This window comes from Carassius gibelio, chromosome A22 (genome assembly GCF_023724105.1).
Source record: "Carassius gibelio isolate Cgi1373 ecotype wild population from Czech Republic chromosome A22, carGib1.2-hapl.c, whole genome shotgun sequence".
NCBI lineage: Eukaryota > Metazoa > Chordata > Actinopteri > Cypriniformes > Cyprinidae > Carassius > Carassius gibelio.
Genome location: NC_068392.1, coordinates 14734742 through 14752875, shown reverse-complemented (window position 1 = coordinate 14752875; position 18134 = coordinate 14734742). Strand labels below are relative to the sequence as shown.

The following is an 18134-nucleotide window of genomic DNA, read 5'->3' as shown; positions in this document are numbered from 1 at the left end:
CTTATTTTGGCAACCACTTTCTCTGTGAATTCTCAGATTTTTGGTGACAAATCTTATTTTGACACATATTTTGGGAAAATCTGGGTGTGCCACATTTATTGTCAGATTACTGTGCAAAATTATGGGACAGTATTTTTGTTGCACTGCTTCCGTCCAACCATACTCCTAGTGGTAATTTGCAGGTCGTGTCAAAATGTCGTTAATTTTAAATGTAATAATTTTCTTCCAAATACGATAATTTTGCACTTATGGTACAATACTTTGAAATTTCCAATCTGGCAACACTGTCTGTTGATGTTGGGCCTGGGGAGGGAGAAACATCCTCATCAGGTGTAATGTTAGGCCTTGTGTCCGGCTGTCCATCAAGCCAAGGATTTTTGCTAAAAAAAAATTAAGAAAGGAGCTCTGCGACATATTGCTAGCTAGCAATGTGCAATCAAAAATTATCTGTTTATATCAAAGACTGCTGGGGTCACAGTCACCTGCTGTTTGCTGATTGGTTGGCAGTCCAAATGTCGGCAGATATATTTTAACAAAAATAATTTAAAATGTAAATTACATTTTAACCTTTTTAGCATTATTGCACCATATATTGGATTCTTATTTCTGTGCTCAGGAGAGTATGATTTAGAACGTTCAGTGGCGTCACAGAACTGCCAGATCCAAACAGCTTTCGCGCGTTGGCTGGCACTGAGCCAGAGACGGATGTGCTCAGCGCTTGTCATATATCACAATTAATATACAATGTTTTCAACCACATAATGTTTATTTTAGGTTTCATACATTTAAATATACATAATCACTAGTAAAACTATACAGTGGTAGTTTGTAAAATACACACTTATGTCTATGGAAGCAGCAAAAACTATCTATCTATTCAAATGTAATTTGCAGACGTGTTATATTCATTTATCAGACATAGCAGAACAATAAAGTTTACTCTATTCTTCGTCCAGTTCAACAGCCACTTACTTTCGTGTATTTCGGGAGAAACTGGGGAATTCAAGTGCTGTACGTTTTATATATGTATATATATATATATATATATATATATATATATATATATATATATATATATATATATATATATGTGTATGTATTTTTTTTTTCTAAGTAAACAACAAAAGCCCAAGTTTAGTAAACATTTTTTAATGAGACTATAAAAATCACTGATCTGGGGGGAAAAAAAACACACACAGAATGACTTATTTTCAATTTAAAAAACTGACTGTGGACTGGATTTTTTTTTTTTTTACCTTTTATCACAGTCTTGGGCATTGTTAGTTTTTGTGCAGCATTAGATTTTTATTTTTTCTCCCTCATTTATTGTTCGTGGTTGTTTTTGCCCCATTGACTTCCATTATGATGAAATTTTTTAATCGCAAAGCCATGACACCATAAAATCACGATTTCCTGATGTCTGGTGGTTTTCCTGTTGGGAAGAGGTAAAATTTGTTATTTTTACAGTTGATCACTAGGTGGGAACATTAAACCTTTAGATAGGCATGTGGAATAAAAGCTTAGTTTCTGGCTTGCATATGGAGCTATATGGAGTATAACAGCATATTGTTGTGTGTGTGTGTGTTTGTGTGTGTGTGTGTGTGTTTGTGTGTGTGAGTGTGAGAGACCATTTAAAACACGAGTTTTGGGCAGAGTAAAGTAACACTTGTTGTTTTTCGTGTCTAAGATCACAAATGCAGACATGTTTATATGTTTATGTGGCGCCATGCAATGCTACACATAAAAAGACAGTATAATTCATTATAATCCATAATTATGTCCCCACTGGATGCAACAAATGCCTTGTTTGTAATGGTTTTTATTGTTTTTGTCTCATCGCGCTGGTGTTCTGACCGGGACACGCATCACAGTATGGCAAAGGGCGTAACATTTCCGTCACACGCTTTTAGGAATTCAATCACAATGCACTGGATGGTTGGCCAATCAGAGCACACCTCGCTTTTCAGACCGATGAGCTTTGTAAAAATTGATGCATTTTAGAAAGGCAAGCGTAGAGGAGAAACAATAATCTACATTATGTGGAAAATAATGTGTTTTTTAACCTCAAACCGCATAAACACATATTACACAAAATAATGGCCTTTTAGAAACATCATATGATCTTTTTAAGAAGTGAAAAAAAAATACTACTGCATACATATTTATTTGTCCCTTTACAACATTTTTTATTTAGATATATTAATTACTCAGCAAAATTTCGGAAAAACAGATACCGTGATAAACTTATGAACTTTCTTAATTAATGAAGAAAATGACTAAGAATTTTATTATAATTATTATTAGGCAACTATTATTGTTGTTGTTGTTTGGATGTATATGTGTTTAACTATTGCATGTGTATAATTTCTATAGTCTCACAGAGACTTTGGAGGATTTTGCTTTGAACATGAGCAACATTAACTCTAGTGTACTGGTGCAACCAAACTTGGTGGTGCAAAGCATCAAGTTGTCACAGTGGACCCCACAATTGCAATTCTACGCTGCAACAGGTCAGTGACGAAACCTCATATAAAGTGTAATTATTATACAGTATCTGTGATATCAGAAAGACATTTCTACTTCTTAAACTGAACTAAGCTGCATTTTACTAGGACTGTCGGAGTATTCTCCAGAAAGAACTGGTCTGGGTGCAGAGGCTGCTAACATGGCATCCTCTTCGGGACGTCCCATTGATCTCCGGTTAAATATCAAACTGCAGAAGGATTCCCAGAAAGACTGGGGTACTGTTTATGTTTCTGTTCTCATTTTGAGGAATATAATTAAAAGTCAAAGTTTTGAATATATATTTCCCTCTGTTTCCCAATAGGGAACAAAAATCTCGGTATTGGAGTGGTGCTTTATGAAAATGATCAGTTTTTCAACTCAAAACTATTTAATAGTGAACTCAATACCAAGAGAAGGGTGGTGTCGGCCAGCCTGTCAGACAGAAGCTTGCTTGATAACGTGGAGTTCACCATCAGGCCAGAGGTAAATGACTGTAAAGTCATGATGATTACATAAAATATAGCAGCTTCCCAGTCAATTGTGTTATTATTCAATAGAATATCTAAATATGAATTAACATACAGTCAGTCGTTACTTCAAATAAATCCTTTCAAGGAGATGAGGATCAAGTATGACCAGTTTGTAGATTGCAACCTGGCCCAAAAGATAACCAAAAAATAAATAAATATATAATGAAATATTGACACGGAATATTTTTTTTTTTTAGATTTATTTTACATATATATTTATACAAATATTTTAATAAATTAATATCATAATACAATTCTAAACTCATATTAATTTTAATAATGCAATCTGTTATAAAGATATAATAAATTAGGAATAAAACAAGTTAATTAGCTAACTAGTTAAAATTTCTCAGTGTATTTCTTTTCAAATTAAACATTTAAAATTGTAGTTTAATAGTAATAATTTTGTAAAAGTTAAATGTTTGTATCTTTGTTGTCGTATAGTTTTAGACTTGTGTGTGTGTATGTATATATATATATATATATATATATATATATATATATATATATATATATATATTGTGTTTTATGTTTCCAGAATACATCCGGCTCAACACCTTATGACTTTGCATGTGTGTTTTGGGACTATGCTCATGGAGACTGGAGAACAGAGGGCTGCGTCAAAATACACGATACCAATGGAATGCACTGTGAATGTAACCACACCACCAACTTTGCAGTTCTTGTGGTTAGTTTAACATACATGTTTTAAAAAAGCTGCTTTAAAAGCTAGTGAGGTGCCTAGATAGGCAGCATAATGGAACATAATTTCCTATAGAAACTCTTCATATATGCAGTAAATGATGTTCCTTGCATCAAGGGCACAGGAGACACAAATCATAACTGATTTCAAGAGAATCTTTCGTTAGCTTACCTCATGTCGTGGTTAGTAATAATACACAGGGCACTTTAATGTTTGGTGAATGTAGGTGAACTATAAACATGTATTATCAAGATTTTTCTCTCCTTGTAGAGCTTTAGAGCAGACTACACTTATTCTGAAGCTTTAAACTGGATCAGCATTGTGGGATGCAGTCTGTCTATTGTGGGTTTGGTCCTCACTGCAGTCTATCAGATTAAGACCAGGTAAATGCACTGGGTACATTTAAGAATAAATGCTCCTTTACTGTACTGTACCATGGTAAAATAATTCTGTCATTGTACAAGTATCCTGTAATTTAGGGCTGCACAATTACTTACATTTCTAATCACAATTACGATTATGGATGCCACAATTACATAATAGTTCAAAGCGCCAATTAATCGTAAGTCCACTTCTTTTCTTTTCTCCCATATATTTGTACCATATCTATATTTGATAATATAAAATTAATTCTTTAAAAATACTATTTTACAACATTGTTACATGTAATCTTTAGCAAATCAATGAATGCCAATGTTTCATACTGTACATTATAATGTGATGCTTAAATTTACCTTTAGCATTTAAAATTATTTAATTTTTTTTGTGTGTTTTAATTTTTTAATTTTGTGTTAAAAATTATTTCAACCATAAAGATCAAATAATTATCAGCATACTGCCCAGAATTGTATTATTTTATTATTGGTGCATCAATAATATTTTTACTGGAAAACAATATTTATTGCATATCATGTATTTCTATTGTATAATGTTCACCAAACTAATAATAATTCTATAGAACTGGTTTGTAGAACTGTCAAAATTAAAGTGTATATTTTTTCCTTCTTTGTAGATTAATCCTCTTGAATTTTTTCTTTTTCATAAACTCTACAGGAAACAGAGAGGAGCCAACTCCACTATGCTCTTGGTGAACATCTGTTTGTGCATGACCACCTACTACCTGCTCTTCATTTTTGGGATCAACAACCCGGTCCAGAACTCAAAGGCTTCTGTTTCAGAGCATAATATTATTCCTTCTTCAGATGTGCAGGAGAATGTCGATCAGGGTCCTTGTACAGCAATCACAGCTCTGTTGCAGTACTTCCTGCTGGCCACGTTTGCCTGGAACATCCTGTATGCAGCTCATGTGTTTTTCCTCATTAGAAATGCCCTCAACGGTCCACCCCGAGCTTTCCGCACCATCGCCATGACAGTCGGCTGGGGTACATTTAAACACACTGATATTAAAAGTCATGACAGTTTAATTCTGTTTGCATAACTTGTAAATAAAGGATAAATGTAACTATGGACCACAAAACCAGTCTTATGTGTAAATTTTTCAAAATTGAGATTTCTAAAATAAATATGCTTTCGATTGATATATGGTTTATTAGGATCGGATAATATTTGGCTGATACAACTATTTGAAAATCTGGAATCTGAGGGTGCGAAAAAATACAAATACTGAGAAAATCGCCTTTGAAGTTGTCCAAAAGAATTCTTAGCAATGCATATTACTAATCAAACATTTTGTTTTGATGTATATTTAAGGTAGGAAATTTACAAAATATCTTCATGGAACATGATCTTTACTTAATATCTTAATGATTTTAGATTTTTTTATATAATACAAATTTATAATTTTGACCCATACAATGTTTTTTTTGTCTATTGCTAAAAATATACCCCAGCGACATAAGACTGGTTTTATGGTCCAGGGTCACAAATGGTATTAAATAGTTTATATTTAATAGTAAAGTTCGGAATGATACTGATTTCATGCCACATTATGTTAATATAAAAATTCTATACTATTTAGTTAATATACATCTATAACAGTAAATAAACAATCATTTTAAATTCTATATGTGAATTTAAGCTTCACAACATTATACTGTATGAAAATGGATATTTATTTTAGATTAGCTGGCATTTAACTGTTATTAATTTATTGTTTAAAGTTTAACTTTAAGTGAGCAAAAGTAGCCTAATATCAAGATATAAAGCATGAGGATAATCATATCATTTATTATAATCATTCTGAAAAATCACATTCATATATAATATGTCTAGGTCTGCCTGCTGTTATTGTTGGCGTCTCACTGTCCACCACCTACAGCTTTAGGGACCCTTTAGGTTATCGACAAGAGCAGTTGTAAGTGAAAAATTACTTCTTTTTTTCATGATGAAGCCAAGTAGTTTCGATGCGTTTCCAGCTGTTGCTTTAAAAATTGTCAGAGATTCAGCATTCTGGGTAGGGGTGGGAAGATCATTCCACCAGCCAGGAATAGTGAACGAGAATGTTCTGGAAATTGATTTTGAGTTGTTTCAATGTTTCAAGTAACAACAACAAAACAACTGAACAAAAACAGATGCATATAAAAAGTAACCATTGTTAATATCTAAACTTAAACTAAATGAAATAAATTAATTTATGTGTGATTTAGTTGCAAATTATGTGAAATGTCTTAGCTAATAGGGATTGTTGCATAGAGCTGTACAGGCATCTAGTGACAACACAATGATTTTACAGTTAAGAATTTGGGCAACTAATGCATTCAGATTTGTGGAACTCACAATGCGCTGAATCTCCACAAATTAGTGTTATTACTACAACAATCAATATAAATATGACAAGAAACTAGTGTCTGAAAAGATACTATAAGTCATCTATCTATCTATCTATCCATCCATCCATCCATCCATCCATCCATCCATCCATCCATCCATCCATCTCTCTCTCTCTCTCTCTCTCTCTCTCTCTCTCTCTCTCTCTCTCTCTCTCTCTCTCTCTATATATATATATATATATATATATATATATATATATTCTGGGGGAGCGCCAAAGGGGATTTCACCTAGGGTGTCAAGTTGGCTAGAAATGGCCCTGTCTGTGAATGTGCAAGACTTCCACCTCATTCGCCACTAGAGTTAAATAACTAGAGAATAACATTCAGATAGCACCACATGTCTGCAAGTTGTCTGTCAAAGATATTTAAATCATCTGCTGTGTACAAACATCTGATAGATATCTTTAAGATGTCAGTTTTACATTCATTCTAAATCATGAACATCTTAAAGACATCTTCTAAATGTATCTTGTTATATTGAGAAAGTTTCTCAAATTTCTTGTAATATTGACTTAGTTTCTGAAAATAATGACTTAGTTTCTTGTAATAATGAGAAACTTTCTTGTAATAATAAGAAACTTTCTCGTAATAATAACTTAATTCACACACACACACACACAAAAATCTTAATCGACACATGCGCAATGGGTGACGGAACACTAACAACATCTATGATCAAAGCCATGCAGTAACAGCGCAAACGTAGTTTTTTCTGTAATTTGAAGTGTATAATGCTATTAAATAATGATTTTAAATTAATTATCTGCATGTAGTCTTTGGTTAATTTGTGGCACTGTTACTCTGCCAGATAGTTATGGCTTCAAACATTCCAGACTAATAATTCAGTTAAGAAATCCAGGCATTTTATGAAGAAATTTAAATCCATTACACATATAAACTTGATTTATATATGTTTATTTAAATTATTTATTATTTTTATTAGCAGTCCCTTTCATGCACACAAGCATACAATGTTCATACAGTTAGTAACCAATCTAATTTCAAAAGCACAAAGCATCGTTGTTCGTTACCATCGCAAACCACTTGGTCTTCATCGTCCCTCTTGTTACAGGACAAACGCTTAACTTGAAAAATACTTAATGTGGCTTGAAGTACAAAGACAGACAGAACCAAATTCAGTATACAACTTAAATGCTACAAATTAACAAAACAGTACATGCAGATAATTTATCTGAAATTGTTGTTTAATGACAGATTATAGCATTAAACACTTCAGATTACAGAACAAGCAATGTTTGCACTGTTACGGCATGGCTTTGACCAACTGATGTTGCTAGCGTGCCGACACTCTTGTGATGCGCATGCATCGATTACGTTTTTTTTTTTTTTTTTTTTGTGGATTTTAAGTCATTATTTCGAAAAAGAGTCTCATTATTACGAGAAGGCTCCTCACTATTATGAGAAACTGAGTCATTATTACGAGAACGTTTCTCATTATTATGACAAACTAAGTAATTACGAGAAATTTTCTCATTATTAAGAGGAAATAAGTCAAGAAATTTTCTCAATAATACGTGAAAGTTTCTCATTATTTTGAGAAAGTTTCTAATTATTATGAGAAAGTGTCTCATTATTTTTAGAAAGTTTCTCGTTATTATGAGATGTTAAGTCATTATTATGATAAAGTTTCTTGTAATTACAAGAGTTTTTCATAACAATGAAAAAACTTTATCAAAATATTTTTCTTGAAAAATGTACAAATCTTCTCATAATATGACATATTTTCTTGAAATAATGAACTATTTTCTTGAAACGATGACTTATTTTCTCATACTAATGACTTTTCTCGAAAAAAAAAAACTCATTATATTGAGAAAGTTTCTCATAATAATGAGAAATTTTCTCGAAATAATGACTTTTCGTGTAATAATGACTTATTTTCAAATAATAATGAGATACTTTTTCAAAATAATGACTTATTTTCTCATAATAATTACATATTTTCTCGAAATAATAACTTATTTTCTCACAACAATGAGAAACTTTCTCACAATAATGAGAAACTTTCTCGAAATGTTGGCTTTCCCTCGAAATGACTTATTTTCAAATAATAATGAGATACTTTTTCAAAATAATGACTTATTTTCTAATAATAATGAGATACTTTTTCAAAATAATGACTTATTTTCTCATAATAATTACCTATTTTCTCGAAATAATGACTTATTTTCTCACAACGAGAAACTTTCTCATAATAATGACTTAGTTTCTGTAAATAAATGACAGTTTCTCATAATAATGACTTAGTTTCTCATAATAATTACTTATTTTCTCACAATAATGATAAACTTTCCAAAATATTGACTTATTTTCTCATAATAATGACTTATTTTCTCTTGATAATGAGAAACTTTCTCATAATAATGACTTAGTTTCTCGTAACAATGAGAAACGGTCTCATAATAATGACTTAGTTTCTCGTAACAATGAGAAACGTTCTCATAATAATGAGAAATGTTCTCATAATAATGACTTAGTTTCTCATAGCAACAAGAAACGTTCTCACAATAATGGCTTAGTTTCTCAATATAATTTGAAAAATAACTTTTTTTTGCCATTTTATGAAGAAATAAAGTTTCTCGTAATTACAAGAAAGTTTCTTATAATAATCAAAAACTTTCTCACAATAATGACTTTTTCTCACAATAATAAGAAACTTTCTCTAAATGTTTACTTATTTACTCATAATGATGACATAGTTTCTCATAATATGACTTATCGTATTTTCCGGACTATAAGTCGTACTTTTTTTTCATAGTTTGGCTGGTCCTGCGACTTATAGTCAGGTGTGACTTATTTCTCAAAATTAATTTGACATGAACTGAGAGAAATGATCCAAGAGAAAACATTACCGTCTACAGCCGCTCTATACTGCTCAGTGCTCCTGTAGTCTACACTAAGCAGCATAGAGTGCCCTCTGGCGGCTGTAGATGGTAATGTTTCTCTTGGTTCTTGGTTCTAAATAAATGCGACTTATAGTCCAGTGCGATTTATAATTTTCTCATAATAATGACTTATTTTCTGTCACGCTGTCAGTCTCTGTTTTCCTCGCTGTTCCCTAGTGAGCTCACTTCTCCTTAGGCACTTCACCATAGGCACTTTAATTCCTCTAGTCTGGTTCTGTCTTCACAGTAATTGCACTCCAATTAAATCGCACAGGTGCTGACAATCCTTTTTCATTAGTCTCCCTATGTATAGCTGTCTTTCTCTGTCATCTGTATGGAGTCCCTACCCTATGTGTTGATATGTTCTCATCTCCCGAGACTTCCCCTTACCTTCTCGTTCCTCCGAATTTCCAGTTTCTTCCGGTTCCCTCTTTTGGTTTTGTTTGTCTCTCAAGACTGTTTATTTTGTATTTATCCTTCTGTTTAATAAACTCATAACTTGCTATTGGATCCTACCCTCTCCTTGTGTTTTTCCCAAACCCAACCGTCAAAGAAGGACTCCATCAGACAAGGATCCAGCGGTATGTCTTTTCGTGTCTCCTCCCCAACCAGCATGGTGGAGCGGAGGGAGAAATATCAAAAGTTGATTTCTTTCCACCAAGGGGGCAATGACGTGGGGACAATGGCACTGGTGTTTTGGTCCTCGGCAGAGGGCATGAATTACAATGATGCGGCCCTCAAAGAATATTTTAACTCTGGACTGGATGACCCGGTTCCTCAGGAGGAACTCGAACAATTGGACACATTCGGGTTCTGGGAGTTTGTGTGCTACCTGCAGCATCGGCTTCCATGGGATACCCCAGCCACTCCTGTCTCCTCCGATAGGATGGCCGCCAGTCCAGAGCCACTACCCATGATGGTCACCAGCCCAGCGTCACAGCACAAGATGGCCGTCATCCCAGCGTCACAACACGTCATGGCTGCTGAGCCAGCGCCACAGCACAAGATGGCCGCCAGCCCAGAGCCACAGCACAAGATGGCCGCCAGCCCAGCGCCACAGCACATGATGGTCGATTCAACGCCTGAGTCTCCAGACAAGGTGCCACCGACTCGCCATCATAGAGGGCGGAGGAGAAGGAGACAGGTGTCTACCGTTCCTCAAAGCCAGGAGGACGTTCCCAAGCGGGTTGCTGCCGTCCAGGAGGACGTTCCCGAGCGGGCCGCCGTCCAGGAGGACGTTCCCGAGCAGGCCGCTGCCATCCTCGAGGCGGTGCCCGATGCTGTTCCGGAGGCCGAGGCGGTGCTCGATGCTGTTCTAGAGGTCGGGCCGGTGACCGAGGCCGTTCCTGATGCGGTGACCGAAGCAGAGGCGTCTCACGTCTCCACAGGCAGTCCAAAGTCAAGTCAGGTGCCCATTGACTGTTCAGAGTTGAGTCAGTTCCCGGTTGACCCTCTAGAGTCGAGTCAGGTGTTCATGGACCCTCCAGAGTCAGGGTTAGTCACCATCGACCTTCCAGAGTCAGGGTTAGTGACCTTTGACCCTCCAGAGTCAGGGCTAGTTCCTGCTGACCATCCAGTGTCGAGTCATGTCCCAGTTGTTCCTCCTGAACCTAGTCAGATCCCTATTGATCTTCCCGAGTCAAGTCAGGTGCCCGTTGACTTTCCTGAGTTGAGTCAGTTTCCGGTTGACCCTTCGGAGTCGAGTCAGGTGTTCATGGACCCTCCAGAGTCAGGGTTAGTCACCGTCGACCTTACAGAGTCAGGGTTAGTTACCGTTGAACCTCCAGAGTCAGCGCTAGTTCCTGTTGACCTTCCTGAGTTGAGTCAGGTTCCCGTGAACTCTCCAGAGTCAGGGCTAGTCACTGATGACCTTCCTGAGTCAGGACTAGGTACCATGGACTTTCCAGAGACAAGGCTAGTCACCGGTGATCTTCAAGGACTGAGTCAAGTAACCGGTGATCTTCGTCCTCCCATTGGGCCGACCACAAAGACGTGGTGGTCTTCCGCTCCGCCCTGGGAGACTCAGGCTTCGACCTCGAGGACGTGGTGGTCTTCCGCTCCGCCCTGGGGGACTCTGGCATTGACCACGAGGATGTGGTGGTCTTCCGCTCTGCCCTGGGGGGGCTTCTGCCTTGACCACATGGTTGTGATGGCCCTCTGTTCCACCCGGGTGGGCATCACTTAATGTCCCCCATGTACCCATGTTTTTGTGTTTTTGTTTTCATTTGTTTTCTATTTATCTCCTTCTTTGGACCTGGCCCTCCGTCCCTCCCCTTCATCCTCCGCCGGTCCACCACCCTCCTGGACTCCTTGTTTTGTGTTACACTTTCCTGTCTCTGCCTTTCCATTCCATCTGGTTGTTCCGTTTTTTCCACTTTACCTGGTTGTCCTGTCTTTGTCTCTCCATTGCACCTGGTTGTTTGTCTCTGTCTGGCCATTCTATCTGGTTCTCCTGTCCCTGTTTTCTGACCCTCCGTCCCTCCCCCTAGTCCGCCGCCGCTTCACCTCCCTCCTATCTCTTTTTCTGTTGGGTTTTCCGGGGTTTCAGGTGGAGCATCTGGGAGCTGCTCCGTAGGGGAGGGGGTAATGTCACGCTGTCAGTCTCTGTTTTCCTGGCTGTTCCCTAGTGAGCTCACTTCTCCTTAGGAACTTCACCATAGGCACTTTAATTCCTCTAGTCTGGTTCTGTCTTCACAGTAATTGCACTCCAATTAAATCGCACAGGTGCTGACAATCCTTTGTCATTAGTCTCCCTATGTATAGCTGTCTTTCTCTGTCATCTGTATGGAGTCCCTACCCTATGTGTTGATATGTTCTCGTCTCCCGAGACTTCCCCTTACCTTCTCGTTCCTCTGAGATTCCCGTTTCATCCGGTTCCCTCTTTTGGTTTTGTTTGTCTCTCAACTCTGTTTATTTTGTATTTATCCTTCTGTTTGATAAACCCATACCTTGCTATTGGATCCTACCCTCTCCTTGTGTTTTTCTCAAACCCAATGTCACATTTTCTAAAAAAAGTAGAAATTTATGAAAAATTTATAAAAAAAAATGTATGAAGAAATTAAAGCCATTACACGTGAACTTCATGAACAGATAATATTATGAGAAACTAAGTAATTATTATGAGAAATCTTCTCATTATTACAAGAAAATAGGTCAATATTGAGAGAATGTTTCTCAATGTTAAGAGATACTATGTCATAATTATGAGAAAGTTTCTCATTATTATGTATTACAGAATCATATTTTTATCAACTGTGGTGGAAACAGGCTTCTATAATTTGTAGTATTGGGTAGGACATTACCTACAAATTCCCCAGTTATTTTTTTTCTCAAGTCTTTATTTATCTTCTTATTTCTGCAGTTGTTGGTTGGCGTCTCTGGACAAGGCGGGAAGGTTTGATCCGAAGCGGCCGATGTTGTGGGGTTTCTTGCTCCCTCTAGCGGTCATGTTGTGTTTTAACACATCTCTGCTTGTCTACTTCTCTCAAACCATCTGCTGTGTGAGTCCCAACCTCAAGAGGTACGTAACTGAACCTTGACAGAAAGGTCTGTTTAAAACAAAGTTTAATGTAAACTTAATTGATGCAGTTAATAACATTAGCAGTGTTTGAGGTAACGAATTACAACTACTCACAAGAGGTCAATTGATAGTGGATTTTGACAATACCGATAGCTAGGTTGGACCACACTGGCCGATACCGATTATTTAACCGATAGTTTTTAAAATGGATACTGAACAAAAACTAAAGTAGTGCTTTATTTAATTTAAAAAAAATGTAATGAGGCATACTAGTGGTAGTAGTAGTAATAATAATAGTAATAGTAATTGTTGAAATTAGCACACTCTAATATGGCCCTATGAAATCTGTTTATTTTTCCTAAACTCTGTTTTATTTTTTCCAAATTCCTTTATTCCTGTTGACATTTTTCTGGATTCTATTTTTTCTATTTTATTTTTTATCTTTTCCTTTTTAATAGTCAAATTAAAGTTTATTAAACAAAAATAAAGTTAAATTAATTATAATCATGAAATGTATATATTTTCTCATCAATTTAATAAGTTTAACAAAAATGACGTTGAAATGTTTATTTTTTCTCACCATATTTTTTATTATTACCAAATTATGTGTTTTAGCATGTCTAATTATTTGAATGCATAAAACAACTAACAGAGACACTCAGAACATGCAGGATTAATATTTAAATAGACTTTTACAGATTAATAGTTACACATACTTGTCCATATCGATTTGATTTAAGTGTAATGACCTAATTTTGATTAATTCATTCAAAATTTGACAAATTCCTTGACATTCCATGTTAAACTGTGAATTCCTTTCCGTGAAAGGATTCTGTGATTATGTCCGCATTTTCCACATCATATAGGGCCCTATAATTATGCAAGCAGAAAGTATAATCTCAAACTTTAACTGCTTCTATTCCTGAACAGTTAATGATTATCTAATCAAAATAAAAGAGCAGCACTGAGTCTAGGAGAACTCACCTGTGTCACACACACTCCGGACACATCGTGTTCAACTCGAGCAGTGGTCTAAAACAGTTTATTTGTTCACCAAATGGGCACAAGTTTACTTCAAGAATTAACAATGAGGCATAGATATATATTATACATCGATCTATAGTTCTATAAATGAATGTTTGCATGATTAATGAGGAGAGGTCACCCATTCAATTGATAAATTGACATCTAGTTAAAGATGTAAAGGAAACTGAACTACTATAGTATTAATTACAAATAGACTCTAACAATCAATCTCTTGTTCTCCTTATGTTTCTATATGCATGTTAACACAATTCAGCAGCAATTGAAGACTGAAGCAGGTTTTGGTTTTTCAAAAAACTTTTTACTTAAATTGCAGTTTAATAAGAAATAATTGAAGTCACATAAATCACTATTTACAAAACTGACTTAAATTACAATGCTCATTTACAACATTGCGGACTTATATTACACTGCTCTTTTACAACATTACTCACTTATATTATACAGCTCATTTACATTACATTGCTTTCTTACATAACTCACTTACATTAAACTGCTTACTTACATTACTAAAATATGGTAAAGTTAAAATAAGGTAAATAATGTAAATACTTACGTTACCCTATTTTAAAGACACAAATAAACAGAATGAGCAAATGTTTACGATTTAAAATTTTGTAATGATAATTCATGAATATTGATATGTATGTAAATAAAAGCCTATATAAAAACTGTTCATAAAGCAAATTTGTCTTTTTAGAAGACTAGGATTAAACCAATTTCAAAGCTTGAAATAATGAGTGCCTTGAAAAAAATGGATGGACATAAGAAAAAAAATTAAACATTCAAATATCTATGGCATTATGTGGTAGTTTTGCCATTGGTATTGAAAATGATCGGTCTTCATAAAATCAAAAATGACCCTACTTACTTTTTTAGTGCACATTTCTAGTCTTGTGGCAAACAACTGAACAATGCAAGTCAGTACACTGGGGGAAAAAAATTGTCTGGGGAGAAAGGTATTGTAATAATACAAATTATATTAAAAATAATGAATTTTTCAAACAACCCAGCATGAGACCATGTTCTAAGTTAACAAAATACCCCCAAAACAAAATGAAGACTTTGTAAAAGAGTATAATAGGAACCCTTTAACTGCTCCAATGCAACCTTAAATCTCTCTTATGAGCAAGAAGTGGAGTGGAGGTGCACCACGTTAAAACCCTGCCCTTTATTCAATATTCCATTACACCTGGAAATACATCACAACACTGAAGTCTGTTGCAACTTATGGTTCACGGATACTTTGATACTGATATCTTTCAAGATATTGAAGAATACCTTGAGAAATTCCTGTATCATGATCACGACTTAACATACTTTGTCAATAAGATAAAAGTGGGTTTTGTTCAAAGTAGCTTTTATCCACATAGATCTTTGATACTGATATTTTTGGCAATTCATTAAATATCAACGTCTAAAAAGTAACTAGTAATTAGTACTCTGAGTAGAGGGGTGCTTTGTACTTTTACTTAAGTAGTGTTTAGACACCAGCACTTTTACTTGTAATTGAGTATTATTTAAGCAATGTAACAGTAATTGTACTTAAAGGGGGGGTGAAATGCTATTTCATGCATACTGAGTTTTTTACACTGTTAAAGAGTTGGATTCCCATGCTAAACAAGTTAAAAAAATTAAGTTGTACGTTTGAAGGAGTATTTTTGTTCCAAAAATACCTCTTCTGGTTTGTCACAAGTTTCGGAAAGTTTTTTTCGAGTATGGGTCTGTGTGACGTTAAATGGAGCGGAATTTCCTTATATGGGTCCTAAGGCACTTCTGCCGGAAGAGCGCGCGCTCCCGTATAGCGAGGCTGAGCACAGACATTTCACTGATCAGAGCGAGAGAGCGAAACGTCACAAAAGAAGTGTGTTTTTGGTTGCCAGGGCAAGACAACCCTGCACAGATTACCAAAAAAAAAACAGCATTAAGGGACCAGTGGATGGAGTTTATTTTTACAGAGCATCAACGGAGTTGTGCAAGTGTTTTTGTTTTTTCCCTGCATTTCGAAGATGCTTGTTTTACAAACAAGGCCCAGTTTGACGCCGGATTTGCACATCGTTTATTTCTTAAGGATAATGCAGTCCCAACAAAAAAGGGTCACGATCGTGTGTTGGAACTGCAGGCGGTGAGTAAAACTGCTTAAAATATCTCTGTGTTGTTAACTTAGCAATCGGCGCGTAAGCACATCAAGTAAACAACATGCGATGTTGTCATCAAACTGCACTTTCCACATGTACAGCTTAAAAAAAAAAAAAAAGACGACATAAAGTGGAACTTAGTCATTTTCCAAAACCGTTAAGCAAATATATACAGTTTCAGTACATACCACATAGAGACGTCGTTGCTGATGCTGCTCATGTTAAATTTCAGGCTCTGGATCTGTGTCATAGCTTCCAAACGCTCTCAACGCAAAAGCCTACTCGCGCTCGTGATTCTTTAGCTCCGCCCACACGTCACGCCTCTAGGCGCTCGTGTTTTTCCGGGAAAAATCGGTACAGACTATCTTTCTCTTATGAATATAATAAAATTAAAGACTTTTTGGAGTTATGAAGGATGCAGTACTACTCTATAGGTACTCAAGATTAACAGGATATTTAGTGAAAATGAGCATTTCACCCCCCCTTTAAGTAAAAATGTTCAGTACTCTTTCCACCACTGCAGTTTTGGTTTGAATATAGTTTGAATTCTTTCATGTGAGCAGTTTCTGAGGTGTAATTTTAAGAGTGCTGTTTTTTTAAATTTTCTATATTATTTAAATGTTAATTTTGGTTCTTTAGCTCACGAGGGATTTCTATGAAGAAGAAGATTTTGAGTAGTTTCTCTCTGGCTGCGGTGCTCGGTTTGTCCTGGATCGTTGGTTACTTTGTGCTCATCACTCATGAAAAAACACTTTACATCATTCTCAGTGTGGTCTTCTGTCTCTGCAACACGACACAGGTGTGTTAATACACTATACTTAACATTTTTGATAAACTGAAACTAAGTACTGTATTTTATGTTCAGAACATATTTTTGTTAAATTTATTCAAGCTGATGTTTTAAGATTTTTGCATTGATTGGTGACTGACCACTACATTTTCTGTTCTTCAAAGGGTTTTCAGATTTTCCTTTTATTCACACTGCAGTCTTATCTCAGGACAAGGACTCGACAAAAACAGGATTCTGATGCTGAATCAGTGGGGGAGCCTTTTGCTGCCTTCATGTTCTATTGGAATTATCGTAAATACGAGTTTCCCAATTAGAAAATAGACATGAATGCCTCTGAAGTTATATTTATTACTGGGAAATTGGGAAATAATTTTTATACCAGATTTCCCCGAGTTGGGCGGGTCATAATCTTTATACATGGTGGAGGGGACAACCATGGCTGCTGTAAATGCTTTTCTCACAACAACTACGTAACTTTGTCTTGATGCTAAAATAGTGTATTTATAGGCTAGATATGAATGATCATTCGAAGCATATTGTATGTGTTATAAGGAGTGAAAGAAGCATGTATTTGACCGAAATCCCAGAATTGTCAGCAAACTGCATAAGTAGTGCACTGGATGCTTATGATAGTCAACTAATGGGATGCTACATTTTATGCTTTCCGACATTAAAGCTCTTTAATACGACAAGCTCATAGTCCCGACTTCAAGTGGGAAGTGGGAAATGGGAAATTTCCGATAGCATGTGAAGGCAGCATAAAAAAACCAGACAATCATATACAACACTTATTATTATATTTTTATTTAAACTACTGTATTTTAGTGATAGAAAACCATTTGTCTGTTGACTTAATTAAGATTAAGATCTTAATTTTATTTTAATATCAAATGCATAGTTTCATATAATCATATTGTACAAGTAAAGTTGAGAGAAATTTCAGATATTACAATGCAGAGAGTCCTTTAACCTTTACAAATAATTGATTTACATTTACATTGTAGCCATATAAACATTATCTGGAAATGAATGTGGTTTGTTTTATGTATTCTTTTTTTGCTCTCAAGGTACAGGCAATGTGAAACAACACTACTTTAAACTGTTGTTTTGTGTGTGTTTGTTATATAGTAACACAAAGTCATGGGTAGGTTCCACTAAAAGCAAGATGAAAATCTCATCTAAGATCTAACAATATTTTCTAAAATAAGT

At 35.5% G+C, this 18134-nt stretch overlaps 1 protein-coding gene across 1 annotated transcript; it reads left to right on the top strand.

Annotated features, from left to right (window-relative positions):
* The first annotated feature begins 4797 nt into the window (after positions 1–4797).
* Positions 4798–17744, top strand: LOC127942649 (adhesion G-protein coupled receptor G7-like). Its single transcript, XM_052538505.1, has 5 exons — positions 4798–5120; positions 5971–6052; positions 12795–12953; positions 16775–16934; positions 17090–17744. The coding sequence occupies exons 1-5, from the start codon at positions 4817–4819 to the stop codon at positions 17237–17239; spliced, it is 855 nt and encodes a 284-aa protein (XP_052394465.1). The 5' UTR covers positions 4798–4816; the 3' UTR covers positions 17240–17744.
* The last annotated feature ends 390 nt before the right edge of the window (positions 17745–18134 follow it).

What these genes read in the sequence shown, in the direction of transcription:
- LOC127942649 (XM_052538505.1), top strand. Translation starts at nt 4,817, where the DNA reads ATGCTCTTGGTGAACATCTGTTTGTGCATGACCACCTACTACCTGCTC. An exon ending in GGTTATCGACAAGAGCAGTT is followed by an intron (nt 6,053 to 12,794) that starts GTAAGTGAAAAA and finishes TTATTTCTGCAG; the next exon opens with TTGTTGGTTGGCGTCTCTGG. An exon ending in GTGAGTCCCAACCTCAAGAG is followed by an intron (nt 12,954 to 16,774) that starts GTACGTAACTGA and finishes TTGGTTCTTTAG; the next exon opens with CTCACGAGGGATTTCTATGA.